The sequence below is a fragment of the Myxine glutinosa genome, unplaced genomic scaffold (assembly GCF_964187855.1).
Source record: "Myxine glutinosa unplaced genomic scaffold, kmMyxGlut1.1 SCAFFOLD_3418, whole genome shotgun sequence".
Classification (NCBI taxonomy): Eukaryota; Metazoa; Chordata; class Myxini; order Myxiniformes; family Myxinidae; genus Myxine; species Myxine glutinosa.
In genome coordinates, this window is record NW_027619510.1 from 11,097 (window position 1) to 33,029 (window position 21,933).

The window sequence follows — 21,933 nt, forward strand, 5'->3', positions numbered from 1 at the left end:
CGAAAAGTGTTTTTTCCACACTAATACAAGTGCAAAAGTGGTTTCCTGCACCAACACAAGTGCAAAAAGTGTTTTTTCAACACTAACACAAGTGCGAAAAGTGGTTTTTCAACACTAACACAAGTGCGAAAAGTGTTTTTTCCACACTAATACAAGTGCAAAAGTGGTTTCCTGCACCAACACAAGTGCAAAAAGTGGTTTTTCAACACTAACACAAGTGCGAAAAGTGGTTTTTCAACACTAACACAAGAGCGAAAAGTGGTTTTTCAACACTAACACAAGTGCGAAAAGTGTTTTTTCCACACTAATACAACTGCAAAAGTGGTTTCCTGCACTAACACAATTGCAAAAAGTGGTTTTTCAACACTAACACAAGTGCGAAAAGTGGTTTTTCAACACTAACACAAGTGCGAAAAGTGGTTTTTCAACACTAACACAAGTGCGAAAAGTGTTTTTTCCACACTAATACAAGTGCAAAAGTGGTTTCCTGCACCAACACAAGTGCGAAAAGTGGTTTTTCAACACTAACACAAGTGCGAAAAGTGGTTTTTCAACACTAACACAAGTGCGAAAAGTGTTTTTTCCACACTAATACAAGTGCAAAAGTGGTTTCCTGCACCAACACAAGTGCGAAAAGTGGTTTTTCAACACTAACACAAGTGCGAAAAGTGGTTTTTCAACACTAACACAAGTGCGAAAAGTGGTTTTTCAACACTAACACAAGTGCGAAAAGTGTTTTTTCCACACTAATACAAGTGCAAAAGTGGTTTCCTGCACCAACACAAGTGCGAAAAGTGATTTTTCAACACTAACACAAGTGCAAAAAGTGGTTTTTCAACACTAACACAAGTGCAAAAAGTGTTTTTTCCACACTAATACAAGTGCAAATGTGGTTTCCTGCACCAACACAAGTGCGAAAAGTGGTTTTTCAACACTAACACAAGTGCGATAAGTGGTTTTTCAACACTAACACAAGTGCCAAAAGTGGTTTTTCAACACTATCACAAGTGCAAAAAGTGTTTTTTCCACACTAATACAAGTGCAAATGTGGTTTCCTGCACCAACACAAGTGCGAAAAGTGGTTTTTCAACACTAAAACAAGTGCAAAAAGTGGTTTTTCAACACTAACACAAGTGCGAAAAGTGGTTTTTCAACACTAACACAAGTGCGAAAAGTGTTTTTTCCACACTAATACAACTGCAAAAGTGGTTTCCTGCACCAACACAAGTGCGAAAAGTGGTTTTTCAACACTAACACAAGTGCGCAAAGTGGTTTTTCAACACTAACACAAGTGCGAAAAGTGTTTTTTCCACACTAATACAAGTGCAAAAGTGGTTTCCTGCACCAACACAAGTGCGAAAAGTGGTTTTTCAACACTAACACAAGTGCGAAAAGTGGTTTTTCAACACTAACACAAGTGCGAAAAGTGGTTTTTCAACACTAATACAAGTGCAAAAGTGGTTTCCTGCACCAACACAAGTGCAAAAAGTGGTTTTTCAACACTAACACAAGTGTGAAAAGTGGTTTTTCAACACTAACACAACTGCGAAAAGTGGTTTTTCAACACTAACACAAGTGCGAAAAGTGTTTTTTCCACACTAATACAAGTGCAAAAGTGGTTTCCTGCACCAACACAAGTGTGAAAAGAGGTTTTTCAACACTAACACAAGTGCGAAAAGTGATTTTTCAACACTAACAAGTGCGAAAAGTGTTTTTCCACACTAATACAAGTGCAAAAGTGGTTTCCTGCACCAACACAAGTGCGAAAAGTGTTTTTTCAACACTAACACAAGTGCGAAAAGTGGTTTTTCAACACTAACACAAGTGCGAAAAGTGTTTTTTCCACACTAATACAAGTGCAAAAGTGGTTTCCTGCACCAACACAAGTGCGAAAAGTGGTTTTTCAACACTAACACAAGTGCGAAAAGTGGTTTTTCAACACTAACACAAGTGCGAAAAGTGGTTTTTCAACACCAACACAAGTGCGAAAAGTGTTTTTTCCACACTAATACAAGTGAAAAAGTGGTTTCCTGCACCAACACAAGTGCGAAAAGTGGTTTTTCAACACTAACACAAGTGCGAAAAGTGGTTTTTCAACACTAACACAAGTGCGAAAAGTGGTTTTTCAACACTATCACAAGTGCAAAAAGTGTTTTTTCCACACTAATACAAGTGCAAAAGTGGTTTCCTGCACCAACACAAGTGCGAAAAGTGGTTTTTCAACACTAACACAAGTGCGAAAAGTGTTTTTTCAACACTAACACAAGTGCGAAAAGTGGTTTTTCAACACTAACACAAGTGCGAAAAGTGTTTTTTCCACACTAATACAAGTGCAAAAGTGCTTTCCTGCACCAACACAAGTGCGAAAAGTGGTTTTTCAACACTAACACAAGTGCGAAAAGTGGTTTTTCAACACTAACACAAGTGCGAAAAGTGGTTTTTCAACACTAACACAAGTGCGAAAAGTGTTTTTTCCACACTAATACAAGTGCAAAAGTGGTTTCCTGCACCAACACAAGTGCGAAAAGTGGTTTTTCAACACTAACACAAGTGCGAAAAGTGTTTTTTCCACACTAATACAAGTGCAAAAGTGGTTTCCTGCACCAACACAAGTGCGAAAAGTGGTTTTTCAACACTAACACAAGTGCGAAAAGTGGTTTTTCAACACTAACACAAGTGCGAAAAGTGTTTTTTCCACACTAATACAAGTGCAAAAGTGGTTTCCTGCACCAACACAAGTGCGAAAAGTGGTTTTTCAACACTAACACAAGTGCGAAAAGTGGTTTTTCAACACTAACACAAGTGCGAAAAGTGGTTTTTCAACACTAACACAAGTGCGAAAAGTGTTTTTTCCACACTAATACAAGTGCAAAAGTGGTTTCCTGCACCAACACAAGTGCGAAAAGTGGATTTTCAACACTAACTCAAGTGCGAAAAGTGGTTTTTCAACACTAACACAAGTGCGAAAAGTGTTTTTTCCACACTAATACAAGTGCAAAAGTGGTTTCCTGCACCAACACAAGTGCGAAAAGTGGTTTTTCAACACTAACACAAGTGCGAAAAGTGGTTTTTCAACACTAACACAAGTGCGAAAAGTGGTTTTTCAACACTAACACAAGTGCGAAAAGTGTTTTTTCCACACTAATACAAGTGCAAAAGTGGTTTCCTGCACCAACACAAGTGCGAAAAGTGATTTTTCAACACTAACACAAGTGCAAAAAGTGGTTTTTCAACACTAACACAAGTGCGAAAAGTGGTTTTTCAACACTAACACAAGTGCGAAAAGTGTTTTTTCCACACTAATACAAGTGCAAAAGTGGTTTCCTGCACCAACACAAGTGCGAAAAGTGGTTTTTCAACACTAACACAAGTGCGAAAAGTGTTTTTTCCACACTAATACAAGTGCAAAAGTGGTTTCCTGCACCAACACAAGTGCGAAAAGTGGTTTTTCAACACTAACACAAGTGCGAAAAGTGGTTTTTCAACACTAACACAAGTGCGAAAAGTGTTTTTTCCACACTAATACAAGTGCAAAAGTGGTTTCCTGCACCAACACAAGTGCGAAAAGTGGTTTTTCAACACTAACACAAGTGCGAAAAGTGGTTTTTCAACACTAACACAAGTGCGAAATGTGGTTTTTCAACACTAACACAAGTGCGAAAAGTGTTTTTTCCACACTAATACAAGTGCAAAAGTGGTTTCCTGCACCAACACAAGTGCGAAAAGTGGTTTTTCAACACTAACTCAAGTGCGAAAAGTGGTTTTTCAACACTAACACAAGTGCGAAAAGTGGTTTTTCAACACTAACACAAGTGCGAAAAGTGTTTTTTCCACACTAATACAAGTGCAAAAGTGGTTTCCTGCACCAACACAAGTGCGAAAAGTGGTTTTTCAACACTAACACAAGTGCGAAAAGTGGTTTTTCAACACTAACACAAGTGCGAAAAGTGGTTTTTCAACACTAACACAAGTGCGAAAAGTGTTTTTTCCACACTAATACAAGTGCAAAAGTGGTTTCCTGCACCAACACAAGTGCGAAAAGTGGTTTTTCAACACTAACACAAGTGCGAAAAGTGGTTTTTCAACACTAACACAAGTGCGAAAAGTGGTTTTTCAACACTAACACAAGTGCGAAAAGTGTTTTTTCCACACTAATACAAGTGCAAAAGTGGTTTCCTGCACCAACACAAGTGCGAAAAGTGATTTTTCAACACTAACACAAGTGCAAAAAGTGGTTTTTCAACACTAACACAAGTGCGAAAAGTGGTTTTTCAACACTAACACAAGTGCGAAAAGTGTTTTTTCCACACTAATACAAGTGCAAAAGTGGTTTCCTGCACCAACACAAGTGCAAAAAGTGGTTTTTCAACACTAACACAAGTGCGAAAAGTGGTTTTTCAACACTAACACAAGAGCGAAAAGTGGTTTTTCAACACTAACACAAGTGCGAAAAGTGTTTTTTCCACACTAATACAACTGCAAAAGTGGTTTCCTGCACTAACACAATTGCAAAAAGTGGTTTTTCAACACTAACACAAGTGCGAAAAGTGGTTTTTCAACACTAACACAAGTGCGAAAAGTGGTTTTTCAACACTAACACAAGTGCGAAAAGTGTTTTTTCCACACTAATACAAGTGCAAAAGTGGTTTCCTGCACCAACACAAGTGCGAAAAGTGGTTTTTCAACACTAACACAAGTGTGAAAAGTGGTTTTTCAACACTAACACAAGTGCGAAAAGTGTTTTTTCCACACTAATACAAGTGCAAAAGTGGTTTCCTGCACCAACACAAGTGCGAAAAGTGGTTTTTCAACACTAACACAAGTGCGAAAAGTGGTTTTTCAACACTAACACAAGTGCGAAAAGTGGTTTTTCAACACTAACACAAGTGCGAAAAGTGTTTTTTCCACACTAATACAAGTGCAAAAGTGGTTTCCTGCACCAACACAAGTGCGAAAAGTGATTTTTCAACACTAACACAAGTGCAAAAAGTGGTTTTTCAACACTAACACAAGTGCAAAAAGTGTTTTTTCCACACTAATACAAGTGCAAATGTGGTTTCCTGCACCAACACAAGTGCGAAAAGTGGTTTTTCAACACTAACACAAGTGCGATAAGTGGTTTTTCAACACTAACACAAGTGCCAAAAGTGGTTTTTCAACACTATCACAAGTGCAAAAAGTGTTTTTTCCACACTAATACAAGTGCAAATGTGGTTTCCTGCACCAACACAAGTGCGAAAAGTGGTTTTTCAACACTAAAACAAGAGCAAAAAGTGGTTTTTCAACACTAACACAAGTGCGAAAAGTGGTTTTTCAACACTAACACAAGTGCGAAAAGTGTTTTTTCCACACTAATACAACTGCAAAAGTGGTTTCCTGCACCAACACAAGTGCGAAAAGTGGTTTTTCAACACTAACACAAGTGCGCAAAGTGGTTTTTCAACACTAACACAAGTGCGAAAAGTGTTTTTTCCACACTAATACAAGTGCAAAAGTGGTTTCCTGCACCAACACAAGTGCGAAAAGTGGTTTTTCAACACTAACACAAGTGCGAAAAGTGGTTTTTCAACACTAACACAAGTGTGAAAAGTGGTTTTTCAACACTAATACAAGTGCAAAAGTGGTTTCCTGCACCAACACAAGTGCAAAAAGTGGTTTTTCAACACTAACACAAGTGTGAAAAGTGGTTTTTCAACACTAACACAACTGCGAAAAGTGGTTTTTCAACACTAACACAAGTGCGAAAAGTGTTTTTTCCACACTAATACAAGTGCAAAAGTGGTTTCCTGCACCAACACAAGTGTGAAAAGAGGTTTTTCAACACTAACACAAGTGCGAAAAGTGATTTTTCAACACTAACAAGTGCGAAAAGTGTTTTTCCACACTAATACAAGTGCAAAAGTGGTTTCCTGCACCAACACAAGTGCGAAAAGTGTTTTTTCAACACTAACACAAGTGCGAAAAGTGGTTTTTCAACACTAACACAAGTGCGAAAAGTGTTTTTTCCACACTAATACAAGTGCAAAAGTGGTTTCCTGCACCAACACAAGTGCGAAAAGTGGTTTTTCAACACTAACACAAGTGCGAAAAGTGGTTTTTCAACACTAACACAAGTGCGAAAAGTGGTTTTTCAACACCAACACAAGTGCGAAAAGTGTTTTTTCCACACTAATACAAGTGAAAAAGTGGTTTCCTGCACCAACACAAGTGCGAAAAGTGGTTTTTCAACACTAACACAAGTGCGAAAAGTGGTTTTTCAACACTAACACAAGTGCGAAAAGTGGTTTTTCAACACTATCACAAGTGCAAAAAGTGTTTCTTCCACACTAATACAAGTGCAAAAGTGGTTTCCTGCACCAACACAAGTGCGACAAGTGGTTTTTCAACACTAACACAAGTGCGAAAAGTGTTTTTTCAACACTAACACAAGTGCGAAAAGTGGTTTTTCAACACTAACACAAGTGCGAAAAGTGTTTTTTCCACACTAATACAAGTGCAAAAGTGCTTTCCTGCACCAACACAAGTGCGAAAAGTGGTTTTTCAACACTAACACAAGTGCGAAAAGTGTTTTTTCCACACTAATACAAGTGCAAAAGTGGTTTCCTGCACCAACACAAGTGCGAAAAGTGGTTTTTCAACACTAACACAAGTGCGAAAAGTGGTTTTTCAACACTAACACAAGTGCGAAAAGTGTTTTTTCCACACTAATACAAGTGCAAAAGTGGTTTCCTGCACCAACACAAGTGCGAAGAGTGGTTTTTCAACACTAACACAAGTGCGAAAAGTGGTTTTTCAACACTAACACAAGTGCGAAAAGTGGTTTTTCAACACTAACACAAGTGCGAAAAGTGTTTTTTCCACACTAATACAAGTGCAAAAGTGGTTTCCTGCACCAACACAAGTGCGAAAAGTGGATTTTCAACACTAACTCAAGTGCGAAAAGTGGTTTTTCAACACTAACACAAGTGCGAAAAGTGGTTTTTCAACACTAACACAAGTGCGAAAAGTGTTTTTTCCACACTAATACAAGTGCAAAAGTGGTTTCCTGCACCAACACAAGTGCGAAAAGTGGTTTTTCAACACTAACACAAGTGCGAAAAGTGGTTTTTCAACACTAACACAAGTGCGAAAAGTGGTTTTTCAACACTAACACAAGTGCGAAAAGTGTTTTTTCCACACTAATACAAGTGCAAAAGTGGTTTCCTGCACCAACACAAGTGCGAAAAGTGATTTTTCAACAATAACACAAGTGCAAAAAGTGGTTTTTCAACACTAACACAAGTGCGAAAAGTGGTTTTTCAACACTAACACAAGTGCGAAAAGTGTTTTTTCCACACTAATACAAGTGCAAAAGTGGTTTCCTGCACCAACACAAGTGCGAAAAGTGGTTTTTCAACACTAACACAAGTGCGAAAAGTGGTTTTTCAACACTAACACAAGAGCGAAAAGTGGTTTTTCAACACTAACACAAGTGCGAAAAGTGTTTTTTCCACACTAATACAACTGCAAAAGTGGTTTCCTGCACTAACACAATTGCAAAAAGTGGTTTTTCAACACTAACACAAGTGCGAAAAGTGGTTTTTCAACACTAACACAAGTGCGAAAAGTGGTTTTTCAACACTAACACAAGTGCGAAAAGTGTTTTTTCCACACTAATACAAGTGCAAAAGTGGTTTCCTGCACCAACACAAGTGCGAAAAGTGATTTTTCAACACTAACACAAGTGCGAAAAGTGGTTTTTCAACACTAACACAAGTGCGAAAAGTGTTTTTTCCACACTAATACAAGTGCAAAAGTGGTTTCCTGCACCAACACAAGTGCGAAAAGTGGTTTTTCAACACTAACACAAGTGCGAAAAGTGGTTTTTCAACACTAACACAAGTGCGAAAAGTGGTTTTTCAACACTAACACAAGTGCGAAAAGTGTTTTTTCCACACTAATACAAGTGCAAAAGTGGTTTCCTGCACCAACACAAGTGCGAAAAGTGATTTTTCAACACTAACACAAGTGCAAAAAGTGGTTTTTCAACACTAACACAAGTGCAAAAAGTGTTTTTTCCACACTAATACAAGTGCAAATGTGGTTTCCTGCACCAACACAAGTGCGAAAAGTGGTTTTTCAACACTAACACAAGTGCGATAAGTGGTTTTTCAACACTAACACAAGTGCCAAAAGTGGTTTTTCAACACTATCACAAGTGCAAAAAGTGTTTTTTCCACACTAATACAAGTGCAAATGTGGTTTCCTGCACCAACACAAGTGCGAAAAGTGGTTTTTCAACACTAACACAAGTGCAAAAAGTGGTTTTTCAACACTAACACAAGTGCGAAAAGTGGTTTTTCAACATTAACACAAGTGCGAAAAGTGTTTTTTCCACACTAATACAACTGCAAAAGTGGTTTCCTGCACCAACACAAGTGCGAAATGTGGTTTTTCAACACTAACACAAGTGCGAAAAGTGGTTTTTCAACACTAACACAAGTGCGAAAAGTGTTTTTTCCACACTAATACAAGTGCAAAAGTGGTTTCCTGCACCAACACAAGTGCGAAAAGTGGTTTTTCAACACTAACACAAGTGCGAAAAGTGGTTTTTCAACACTAACACAAGTGCGAAAAGTGGTTTTTCAACACTAATACAATAGTGGGGGGGCCAATGTAGCAGATTGAAATGCCCGGTGAAATTGCTTGTTAATTTTTGGACACTGGTTGGGCTGTCTTTAGGGATGATATAAGTTCTAGAAAAAATATGTCTCCAATTGTTTCAAGTTCTTTATGGCGGCCATTTTGGATTTTCAAAATGGCGGATGTCGAAAACGTAAAATTCCATTATCTTGGCTTCTAAATGACCTAGAGTTTCGATTCTGGTGTCCAGTTGTACATTTTTGGGGATAGAGAATTGAATGAAACCTTCTTTAATAACCTACAAGGGATAAAAATAGGTTTTTATGGCACAGCCGAACCAGTGTCCAAAATCTAACTTAATGCACATCTATCTTAATTGTTATTTGTTATTTGTATGTTCCAGATTCGTGACCCTGAGCTATGATGGAGCCAAAAAGCAAGAAAACCAAGAAAGAAACTGATTTCACACTTTGCATTCAGTGCCAGGATCCCCAAGGTGCACTAGTGACTGAGCCAGCACTGGGCTCATATGCAAAGTTTCTCCAGTTCATCCAGGAGAGGGCACGATATGGTGATGCCGACTTCAAACAGATCAGCGAACGATTAAGCTGTTTCACTGCCACTGACTTGAGGAACAATAAAGCAAAGTGGCACCGGGCATGTTATGGATCTACATGCAACACTGCTCACCTGGAGCGTGCTAGAGTTCGCCACCAGAAAGCCTGCGAACATGGCGACACCCAGCATCTTCATAAGAGGTGTGGACGTCCTTCTTCTGCACCTGCCGCTGCAAGTACCTCAGGTTCTACGCAAGACGAGACTCTTCGCTTCACACGTTCATCATCAACTCCATTCAACAGAGACCTTTGTTTCTTCTGTCAAGAGGTCACTAAGGAAAGTGTACATGTTGTATGCACGTTCAACGCAGGTAAACAGCTGAAGAAAGCTGTTGAAGAAGGCAGCAACCACAAGTGGAAAGTTCAGCTGAGTGCTGCCATCAGTGCACATGATGCTCATGCGATCGACGTCAAGTATCATCTCCCATGCTGGGTGCAGAATGTCCAACGTGCTCCCAAGAGTGGGACATCAAGTGATGACAAAGAACACATACTGCAAGAAACTAATGTTATCAAAATAGCCGCAGACATTGAGTTTGTCAGCCTTGTTCGCTCTCTACTCCAAGCTGGTGAAATTCTCAACATGTCTGACCTGAAGTCGGTTTACTCCAGGATTCTTGACAATAATGGTGTGCACAATGTCCCATCACCTACTACCCAAGGCATGAAGGAGAAAATAAACTCTCACATTGATGACGTTCACTTCATGAAACCAAAACGTCGAAACGAGTCAGACTGTGTATTCTCCACTGCCGTGCGTGATGCAGCTGTCGAAGATGCAATGACGAAGACAAATGAAAAAAACATCGAACAACTGTTTGAGAGTGCCTCTGTTCTCCGCAGTGCCATTGCTTGTCAGAACAAGCACCCATGGCAATTTGAAGGAGAAATGAACACTGATGATGCTGAAAAGCATGTACCCAAAGTACTCTATGCTTTCCTCCGCTGGCTACTGGAAGGACCAGCCACGAGCATTGAGCCAGAGACTATGCGCTCAGCCACTATTCATCGAGATGTTATAACCATCAGTCAGAACATCATGTACGGCTACAAGTCAAAACGCCAAGTCACGTACAAGCCCAAAGAGCCAGATGCACCATTCCGCCATCGCTTAGAATGGCCACAGCAGCTTGCCGTTGCCATTGTAGTCCATCAGTCCACCAGAAACAAGAAGCTTCTGGATTTCCTGCATGGGTTCGGTCTGTCTGTTGATTATAGTCGGATCTTGCGGTTGGAGACACAGCTGGCCAACTCAGTCATAGAGTCTACGACAGAACAGGGTGTATACTTTCCAAGAACCATGCGCATAGGGACGTTTGTCTTCTTTGCAGTGGACAACAGTGACTTCAATGAAGACACACCTGATGGGAAGCGGACACTCCATGCTACAGCCTGGGCACTCTACCAACGACGGGAACATGCACCCTCCACAGATGAACATAGAACACTGACACTACATGACCGAAAGGCCAGACACCGCTCACTCAAGGTTCTGACTGCTCCAGACTTTGTTCCTTGCCAAGCACCAAACAAACAATCTGCCACAGGTACCACATATAGCTTCAAGACACGGTCAAACCCAGATGTCACCAAGCCGTACTCTGCGACGGACACAGTGTGGCTACTTTCACGCACAATCATGCGAACAGCTGAAGCTGAGGACGTACAAGACGACATCATCCCACCAGATGACCAGCTGCAAGCTGCAGAACCCCAGCATGCTGACCCTGTTGGGTCACTCGTCCACGATCCAAAACAACCACCTGGCAGTAGGATCAAGCATCACGATATCCCAACTTGGACAGCCTACAACTCACTGCTCTCCTCTTCGAAGCCTCTGACAGAGGTCAACGCCCTGCCATTGGTAGCAGCACCAGCCCATGAATGGCAAACACTGATAACAGTCTTGAAACAGACACAGCAAATCAACTGCATGGTCATGGGTCCCGATAGGAAGACAGTGATCACCTTAGACATGGCCCTGTATGAGCGAGCCAAACAGCTGGAGATGACCAGAGATGACTGCAAAGGCAAGTGGGTACTGCGACTAGGGGAGATGCACACTGTGATGGCTGCACTGAGGGCTGCTGGGAATGCCATAGAGGACAGTGGTCTTGACGAGGCTTGGTCTGAGGCTGATATCTATGGCCCAACAACGACCAGACAAATACTGGAAGCCAAGCACGTGAAGAGGGCTTTGGAGGCCCACATCACCACTGTCCAAGCCCTCTTCGACCTCTATGTGGACGAATTCTTCCAAGAGCATCCCCATCTGAGGGGCCCATGTACCCAGTCAGCACAACAGGTTGCCCAGAGCTGTCATCTACACAACCGAGAGGAGATGACAAGCGCGCAGAACAACATGCTAGCTGTCCTCGAGTCAAACGAAGTCCTGGAGGCCATGGCAAAGTTTGATGAGAGGAAAGAAGCCAAGAGTCCACTGTTCAAGTTTGTGCGACGCTACATGCGGATGATAATGCTGATATACACATTCATCCGTGCCACCCGTGATGGACAATTTGAGCTTCACCTGTCTTCACTGGATGAGATGTGCATATACTTCTTTGCACATGACAAACAGAAATATGCCAGGCTGACTCCCCGGTACCTTGCAGAGATGAAGGCCCTGAAGATGACAGATCCAGGGATCTACCAAGAGTTCATGGATGGGAACTTCAGTGTCCATAAGAATGAAATCCCCTTCTGTGCTGTAGGTGTGGACCATGCACTGGAGCACATCAACAGGATCATGAAGGTGACAGGGGGTATTGTGGGCATTACCCAGAATGCCAGTGCCCGCGAAAGGTTCTTTCTGACAGCACCAGAGCTGAGTAGGCTTGCTGAAGAAGCCCGTCAGATGGCTGGCTCACAATCAGCTACACGCAAGGAGCACCACGACCTATCAACCACAGTCTGGGCATAAGTGCATATATATATATATGTGTATATATATGTATATGTATGTGTAAAAAAATATATATATGTGTTGGCATAAGTGCGTGAAAATCCAAGATGGCTGCCATAAGAACCCTTTTGATCATATGTAGGTGTATAAATGTGTGTTTATTGGATTAAGTATCCGCAAATATGTACATTTGGACACCAAAATTAACACTCTAGGTCATTTAGAAGCCAAGATAATGACAATTTCGGTTTTCAACAAACGCCATTTTGATAATCCAAAATGGCCGCTATAAAGAACTTGAAAAAAATGGAGACATATTTTTTCTACAACTTCTATCATCCCTAAAGACAACCCAACCAGTGTCCACAAATTAACATTTGAATTCAACGGGAAAACATTGGCCCCCCCACTATGATCTTTTACTTTGATTATTGATAGGATAAGTATATCACGTTTGATTTCCTGCTCCTCCTGCATTAAGTGTTGCTACGGAAGTTGTTTTCACGCCTGTTTGTTTGCCTGTGAGCTTCATATCTCAAAAAGTTATGGATGGATTCAGACAAAACTTGGTGAACAGGTTGGGTGTGTGACGAGAACAAGCCGATTTTGGTTCATGTCCGAATCCAGATCCGGCCTATCAGTGGGATACCAAACATAAACTGTTCAGCCTGGCAGAGAGGTATGCTCTCCTACCAAGTGCCATTCTCATTAAATATTTATTTGTTACTAGCCGAAAGCACCCGGCATTGCCCGGGTTCTTTTTGAATTAATTTACTACTATAATTCAGCTTTTACCTGCAGCCGAAGAAGATTGACTACTATAACTCAGCTCAGCTTTTAATTGCGAAATGGGCCCAGCCCGGCCGAAGCGGCCTCGACTGGCCTCGCCACCCAGCCTATAACCTTCCCGGGGCCCGTCCTGACATTTTTAGTTCTTTTTGAATGAATATATTACTATAATTCAGCTTTTACTCGTGGCCGTAGAAGATTGACTACTATAATTCAGCTCAGCTTTTAATTGGGAAATGGGCCCAGCCTGGCCGAGGCGGCCTCGACCGGCCTCGCCACCTAGCCTAAAACCTTCCCGGGGCCTATCCCGACATTTTTGGTTTCTGAGGTTTCCTCCTATCTTTCACCGTTCAGGAGATTAGTGCGTGCAGACAAACAAACAAAAACTTTATTTTATATATATAACTAGCTGAAAGCACCCGGCGTTGCCCGGGTTCTTTTTGAATGAATTTACTACTATAATTCAGCTTTTACTCGTGGCCGTAGAAGATTGACTACTATAATTTAGCTTAGCTTTTAATTGTGAAATGGTCCCAACCCGGCCGAGGTGGGCCTCGACCGGTCTCGCCACCTAGCCTAAAACCTTCCCGGGGCCTGTCCCGACATTTTTTGTATTAGAGGTTTCCTCCTATCTTTCACGGTTCAGGAGATTAGCACGCGCAGACAAACAAACAAAAACTTTATTTTATAATATAGAGAGAAAAATATAATATAATAATAATAAATAATAAATAATAATAATATATAAATAAAAGATAATGCATTATATACAAAACTTTTTTTGAGTTCTTATGTAGTAATAAAATTCTGTATTGCTTTTGGTGTTTTGTATAAGGTGATGTACTGTTTTGTGATCATCCTGTTTTTTTTTTCCAGGTTTTCTGTTTGGTTTGTTTGAAGCACAAAGGGAGCAACAAGCCAGCCTGGCAGAGGCTTTATCCAATCCAAAACTTATCTCTGCTTTGCTTTTGCGTTTGACAACTGAAAATTCCTCAAATCACATTCTTCCACTGCTGCCAAAAGCAAGAAAAATTGGGCCTCACTTTACATGTTTGATCGTGCACTTTCAAGTGCAGAGGATGGAATTGCGTTGAGTTTGTAACAATGCTGACACATGTATTATCCTTTGCTTGTGATGTCAACTACTTGCCCATTTGCAATCGCTGCTGAGCCACCATGTTTCTGTAGTAAAGCCATACCCATGATATATTGGACTTGCGATGCTAGCGGCTACTGATACTTGTCCGCTTGAGGTTTCTGATAGTGATGAAGTGATTTGCACATATGCTGGTACAGTTGTGCAGGACAATACAAAAGGATCATCACCATTGGACTCGAGCGCTCCGGTTTTACAGGTGAGCAACCCTGAGCACATGCAACCAGTCCGATCTGTGAATCGGGAAGATGGGCATGATGCTAATGCTTCACCAGAAACATCAATTTCCAGATGCCTTTTAAAGCATTCCCATGCCACTGGTTCATGTGTGTTCATGGAAGTTGAGCCGGAGTATGTGGAGCAGAATTTATCGGAGCTGCGGGAGGTACCTGAGCAAATTGATTCATCAGAGCGAAGCAGCGTGTCAAGTGTGAGCACAGAGATATACATAGGCACTGCCTCCATGTGTTCTGGAGCTGAAGCTGCAAGCCCATCAACAGTGCAGGTGGATGAGCACTTGCATGCTGATGACTTTGCCTTTATGGAAGTCAATCTTCACAGGCGGAACAGCTGGGATTGGAATTCTTCCCGAGTTGAAAAGAAGATGTTGTTTGATAAATGTAACACAGGAAGCACAAAACCCCCTATTACTGGCATCTCTGGACTTCTTTCTCGGTAAGGCGGAAAAATACTTGTAAATGATGATTTCGTTGTGAAATATTGGGATTTGTAAAACTCAGCTTATGGCAATAGCGGCCACAATTATGTTGATGAATGTATTCCTTTCTCTAAACTTAAATAAGTAAAAGTTAGGTGTTGCGGTTGTTAAGGGGGCTCAAGGTTCATTTGTTTGTTTTTCGAACTTGTTTTTATTGCACATTAGGTGGGACTTCCGGTCCCTCGGGCAACGAGGCTTGCTTCGATCTCTCCACGGCATCGAAGTTTGAGCGTTTTCCCATTCGTGTCTTTGTCGGGTTTCCGCTGGTTGTTTTGTTGTGTGTGTGTTGTTGTGTGTTTCTGTTTAGTTTTGGTTTTGTGGTTGTTGCGGATTTGTGTGTGATTGGTCGTTTTTTATTCGCGCCTCGTGCGCGGCCTGGTCTTTCCGGGCTCCCTTCCCCCCGTCGGTGTTTTGTGAGTGTAAGTTCTTTCCTTCATAGTATTTGCTTGTTTCTTTGATTTTCTTTTGTCCCCCCTGCCTCTCGCGGGCATCTTACCCTTTGTCCGGCGTTTTTAAAAACAGGACAAACGGATAGACAAAGAAGTCGATATTGATTCTTTCTCCTCCCGGACACGTGCTTGTTCGCTCTCCTTCTCGTCTCGACTTGTGCCCCGCCCCCTGTATCTCGTTTTTCTTCCGCCTCTGCTCCTTCTTTCTCAAATCCACGTTCTTGCTTGGAGACTTTTCCCAGATTGTTTTTCATGGTTTTCATGGTTCTGTTTGGATATTGTTGGAATATGTTTAAACCGCAGCCGTGATGCTGACGCCGCCCTCCCCCCCCCCCCCCCCCCCCCAGAATTTCCATGTTTTAAACGTTTCCCAGTGTACCCTGGTTAGAATGGGTACATCGTATCCCTGCGTGTCGTAAGAGACGACTAAGAGGGTTGGTGTCAGGAAGGGCATCCGGCCATAAAACCATTGCCTCAAAAAGAGAACCATGACAATTACAAGTACATATGGGCAGGGAACAGCCCGAAGTGGAGATCGGTTTCTGATCGGAAGGGTAGGCAGGGCCAGAAATACAAGTTTGTGTGGCAAGGGTGCCTGGAGGGCGTGAATGGTGTTGGTGTCCTGTTTTCTGAGGAGTTTGTAGACAGTGTGGTGAGTGTGACGAGAGTGAGTGATAGGTTGATGATGGTGAAAATGATGATTGGAAAGCTCTTGGTGAACGTCATCTCGGGATATGCTCCGCAGGTTGGTCGAAGTGATGAAGAGAAGGACAAGTTCTGGTGTGCGATAGAGAAGCTGATGGAAAACGTGAAAGATGAGGAAGTTGTTGTGGTGGGAGGAGACCTAAATGGACATGTGCGAAGGAGTATGGATGGTTTTGAGGGAGTTCATGGGGGTTACGGATATGGTGTGAGAAATTGAGAAGGTGAAAGGATTTTGGAGTTTGCTGATGGAGCTGATTTGTTGATTTGTAATACTCAGTTCCAGAAAGAGGATAATAAGCTTGTTACATACACGTCAGGTGGGTCGACGACAACCGTTGACTACCTGATGGTGCGTAGGCGAGATAGGGGGCACCTCCGGGACACAAAGGTGATCCCGGGGGAGGAGGCTGTTTCACAGCACCACTTGGTTGTCTGCGACATAAGGGTGAAAGGTGCGAGGAGAGCTCGGCGGGTGAAGTGCCAACCGAGAATGAAGGTGTGGAGGTTGAAAGAGGTGACAGTAAGGGAGGCATTAAAAGAGAGGCTGAGTAGGGTGGAGGATGATGTGGTTGAGCTTGAAAGTGGTTGGATGTCAATGAAAGCTAGTCTGTTGGGAGCCGTTGGTGAGGTATGTGGATGGACAAAAGGACCACCAAGGCACTCGGAAACATGGTGGTGGGATGATGAAGTTGGAAAGAGGATTGACGAGAAGAGGAAGAAATTCAAGGAGTGGCAGAAGGCGAAGGGTACGGGAGCAGAAACAGCAGAGCATGAAAGTTATAAGGCAGCCAGGAAGGCTGCAAAGAAAGAGGTAGCAAAGGCGCAGGAGGCATGTAGGAAAATGTTCGGAGAACGCTTGGATTCAGAAGAGGGTCAGAAAGCAGTATTCAGGATTGCAAAGCAGATAGCGAAAGAGAGGTGTGATGTGATGGGGGTGAGTTGCTTGAAGGATGAAGTGGGACAAATCGTTGTCGACCCAGATGGAATTAAAGGAAGATGGAAAAGATATATGGAAATGCTGTTGAATACAGAGAATGAATGGGATGGCAACATAGAGAGTAACCCAGTTTTAGGACCGGCAGAGAAGATAACCGAGAAGGAAGTTGAGGAAGCGATAAAAGCAATGAAGAGTGGAAAAGCGGGAGGGCCGACGGGAGTTGTGGGAGATATGTTGAAGGCAGCAGGAAGTTGGGGTGTGAAGAGAATGACAGAGATCTGTAAACTGGTGGTGAAAGAAGGCCGCATTCCAGTGGATTGGGAACTGAGTACCCTCGTCCCTCTATACAAGGGGAAAGGTGACCCTCTGTATTCAGTGTGGCTCGTACCGAGCGATAAAGTTATTGGAGCATGGAATGAAGGTATTGGAAAGGGTGTTGGAGAGGAGGATAAGGAAGAAGGTTAAGATCGACGAAATGCAGTTTGGATTTATGCCAGGAAGAGGAACGACAGACGCGCTCTTTATTGTGAGGCAGTTGCAGGAGAAGTACATGGAGAAGAGGAAGAAGTTGTTTCTTGGGTTTGTTGATCTGGAGAAAGCATTCGATAGGGTTCCACGCAAAGTATTGACATGGGCATTGAGGAAGTTAGGAGTGGAGGAATGGTTGATCAGAGTAGTGATGGCAATGCACAAAAGAGCGCGCACAGCTGTAAGGACGAAGGACGGGAACAGTGGTGAGTTTGAGATGAAGGTGGGAGTGCATCAGGGGTCGGTACTAAGTCCACTACTATTTGTAGCTGTGATGGAGGTGCTGGCTCAGAACGTAAAGGAGGGTTTACCGTGGGAGTTGTATGCAGATGATCTGGTGTTGATTGCGGAAAGTATGGATGGACTGAAGGAAAAGATGAACAAGTGGAAGGAATGTATGGAGACAAAAGGTCTGAAGGTGAATATCGGAAAGACAAAGGTGATGGCAAGTGGTAAAGCATGTGGTGAGGTGGAAAGAACTGGGAAGTGGCCCTGTGCTGTGTGTAGGAAGGGTGTCGGAGTGAACTCCATTCAATGTACAATGTGCGCTGAGTGGGTTCATCAAAAATGTAGTGGCCTGAGAGGGTCATTAACCAGTGTGGCAGCTACATTCAAATGTAAGGTGTGCACAGAGAGAGCTGCAGATGGAGGAAATGCTGAGTTGGATCTTGGAGACGGCGTGAAGCTGGAAGGTGTGAAAACATTTTGCTACCTCGGAGACGTGCTGAATGGAGAAGGTGGATCAGACTCGGCAACGGTTGCTAGAGTGAGATGTGCATGGAAGAAGTTTCGGGAACTGAGTGGCGTGCTGATGATGAGGGGAGTGTCGTTGAAGCTGAAGGGAAAGGTGTATGCTGCATGTGTGAGAAGTGTTATGATTTATGGGAGCGAGACATGGGTCATGAACGTAGAGCAGCAACGAAGGTTGGAAAGGGTGGAAATGCGAATGGTTCGACGGATGTGCGGAGTATCGTTGAGAGAGAGGAAGACAAATTATGAATTGCGAAAGATGATGGGAATAGAGCCTGTGATTGATGCTGTGAAGAGGAACAGGTTGAGATGGTTTGGTCATGTGTTGAGGAAGGATGTAAGTGACTGGTTGAGAAGAGTGATGGAAATGAATGTACAAGGAAGTAGAGGACGGGGAAGACCGAGAAAGACTTGGCTAAAGATGGTCGAAGAAGAAATGCGGGCAAGGGGGTTAACAAGGAGAGATGCAGAAAATAGGGCAAAATGGAGAAGATTTTTATGGGGACTGCAAGGCTAACCCCCGCTCTAGTAGGGAAAATGGCCTTTAAAATGCATGTTGTTGTTGTTGTTTTATTGCACATTAGATGTTTACCCACTCTTTTGGTGGTGTCGGAGGGTATAGAAGGTGAATTTGAAGTAGAGTGCAATATTTTCTGAAGCAAAATAACTGATTAAATTGATACAGCCATGATTTTAGGGCCTAAAATAGTTTGCCACATTATGTGGCAAGAGAGCTTCACAGCATTAACTATATTCCACTACATACTGTACTTGGTCATACTCTCATTCAACTAGTACGATACATAGTTAAAGATGTACTCATGCTCCAATAGCCTGGTGTTGGCTTAGCAGTTAGGGTGCCGGCTTGGGATCCTAGGATCCTCGGTTTGAATCCCGGTCGATCGCTGAATTAATGCGGGGGGGGGGGGGGGGGGCCCGGCCTGTCATCCTTCCGAGGTCGGCAAATTGAGTACCAGCTTGCTGGGATGAATGATCACGGTGTTTACCCCGATTTAGAATAGGTACACCGTATCCCTGCGCATCGTAAGAGGCGACCAAGGGTTGGCGTCAGGAAGGGCATCCGGCCATAAAAACATTGCCTCAAACAGGGAACTATGATTGTCATGGGGCCCGCAAGGCTAACCCCCGCTCTAGTGGGGAAAATGGCCTTAAAACGATCATTCATTCATTCATTCACTCATACTCCATTAGTAAGTAATTAATAGACGTACTCATATTTCGAATTACATTCATGCTCATGTATGTAATTGATAGATGTACTAACCAGACCCGGTGGCATAATAGGTAGAGCGTCCGCTCTGAGTCTGGGAGGTCGGTGGTTCGAACCCGGCCGATTCAGACCATAGACATTAAAATGGTACGTGCTATTTCCTTGGTGCTCAACATTTAAAAGGGTAGAGCACGGACAAACAACGCCAGGAAGGCAATGGCAAACAACCCATTATAACCCTTGCCAAGAAACTTATGTCAGTACTGAATCTGCCTACTGGGAGAACATGGATGTGAATACTTACGTTAAAAAGTACTTGATTAAGACATACTCATGATGTTCAGCATACCTAATGGACGTACTCGCCTCTTGCTGAATGGAGTCGTCAAGGAAGCCAGCAAACTCGGTCTTGTGTGTACTGTGTATATAGATGAAGCTATAGTTGTCATACAGGAAGAATATCTTTATCTGGTGGGGGGGAGATTAAACTTTGCTTTCAATTATAAAATCGTCCCATGCAATAAAAGCTGAATTATGGGATCAAAATTATAACTAGGAGGAAAAAAAACCCCCCAAGTTTCTGCTGCAGTTGCTTAAAAATGCTGGTATAGTCCCCTCACACCATAGGATGCAATTACAAAGAAGTATTTGATTGAGACATTGAAGGAAACAAACCATATATTGCCAGATTTGTGAAATTATGGTGCATTAAATGGTATTCCCATACTCTTTTCATTACAAAGTTATTTTAAATGTTTATGCCGCCACCGCAATTAAGTTGCCAGAGGCATTATGTTCTTGGGTTGTCCTTCTGGCTGTCCGTCCGTCCGTCCATGATAGGTTTTCGTTACCGTGAGAATGGGATTTAAATCAAAATTAGATCAAGTATGTACCATACTCGAAAATTGCAAAGCCTCGACAAAACCAAGTTATCCACAGCCTAGATAGATTCCAAACAAGCTATTGATAGTGTCCCACATTCATGGATTATAAAATGCAGGCAAGTGTACAAATATAACCCCAAATAGTCACACTGATAGAGAAAGCAATGGCACTCTGTAATGCAGGGCTGATACTTTGTCACTTGGAAGAAACAAATGAAATCCCATGAGCAAAGATACGACGTGGTGTCTTCCAAGGTGACAGCCTTTCCCCCTCCTGTTTTGTCTGGCTCTGAACACACTGAGTGGGCTCAAACCAATATATAGCACAATATCTCAAAAGGTTATTGACAGATTCGGACTAAAGTTGGTGGACAGGTGGGGTGTGTGACGAGGACAAATCAATTTGATTTTGGTGAAGATCCGTATCTGGATAAGTGAATTATTTAATTTTTATATGCGGCTCTTCATCATCAAGCGATGAGTCCAAAAACGAACAATATATAGCATGATGTTTCAAAAAGTTGTGGACGACTTTTGACAAAACTAGGTGGATGAGTTGGGTAAGTGGTAAGAACAAGCCGATTAGATTTTGGTTCAGGTACGAATCCAGATCCGACCAATCGGTGGAATACAAAACGTAAACTGTTCAATCTGGCAGAGGTTTGCTCTCTACCACGTGCCATTCTAGTTATTTGTGTGTTTTTAACTAAAAATAGTCATTCCATTTGAATCCCTTTGAATGTCATTGGTGAGTATTGTTTCACCTTTGTTGGAATACCACATTATATTAAATAACGTAAAATTCTGCTGCAACATGTTTACAGGAGTTTATTTATTGGTAAAGATCGGGATCGACTGATTGCTGCCAATGAGAGTGAACCAGGCTGGAAGTTATTTGGCAGAGTTCCTCCACGTGGGATGCCTAACCGAGATCCCAACGCCATCTTGAAGGTAACATTTTAAAAAATATTGTTTTTCCTTTTCAATAATATTTGAAGACAACAGTGCACGATCAATATACATTTGGTCAGTGCTGATGATGTTTCCACCTCAAGATATGTTGTATTCCACAAAACAAAAAAACAAAAATGTTTTAGAAAAATTAAGCAGGAGAACAAAGGTGATTCAATAATTTGTCGTGATACTTCATTGCTACATTGGTTGATGTCATCATATCATGCGGGACTTTCAAAGTGACGCATGAATGCAAAAGAGGCATTTGCGCATGCGCTGTGTGCGCGTTTTCAGTGACTCGGTTTTGCTCGCCGAGCACTTTTAACCTGCCGATGCTCCTCAAAATCTGTAATGCAAATAGTCTTTTGAACACAATTTTCAGCATTTAAAGTAGTGGCAACTTTTTATAATGGTTAACCATCATTGTTGTGTTCCTGGATGCAAATCAGACTCACGGAAATAGTAAATACAAGAAATGTCCGTGGATGAAAAGGATTGAGGTCCTACCATTTCCTGTTGATACAGGCGAGCGGCGGCAGTGTATCACCACGCACATGCACACGCACACATATACATATACATAGACACACACACTTCTCCTTTTAGCAATTAGTAGATACAAAATCTAGTATAATGTGTGTTGTGGCCATGGCACCAAACAAACTATATTTATAACAGCCCTCACAGC

General features: G+C 42.3%; 1 protein-coding gene across 1 annotated transcript; it reads left to right on the forward strand.

Moving 5' to 3' along the window:
• Nucleotides 1-13,806: 13,806 nt before the first annotated feature.
• Nucleotides 13,807-21,360, forward strand: LOC144889387 (uncharacterized). The gene is made up of 2 exons (XM_078769612.1): nt 13,807-14,764; nt 21,116-21,360. The coding sequence occupies exons 1-2, from the start codon at nt 14,154-14,156 to the stop codon at nt 21,252-21,254; spliced, it is 750 nt and encodes a 249-aa protein (XP_078625738.1). The 5' UTR covers nt 13,807-14,153; the 3' UTR covers nt 21,255-21,360.
• The last annotated feature ends 573 nt before the right edge of the window (nt 21,361-21,933 follow it).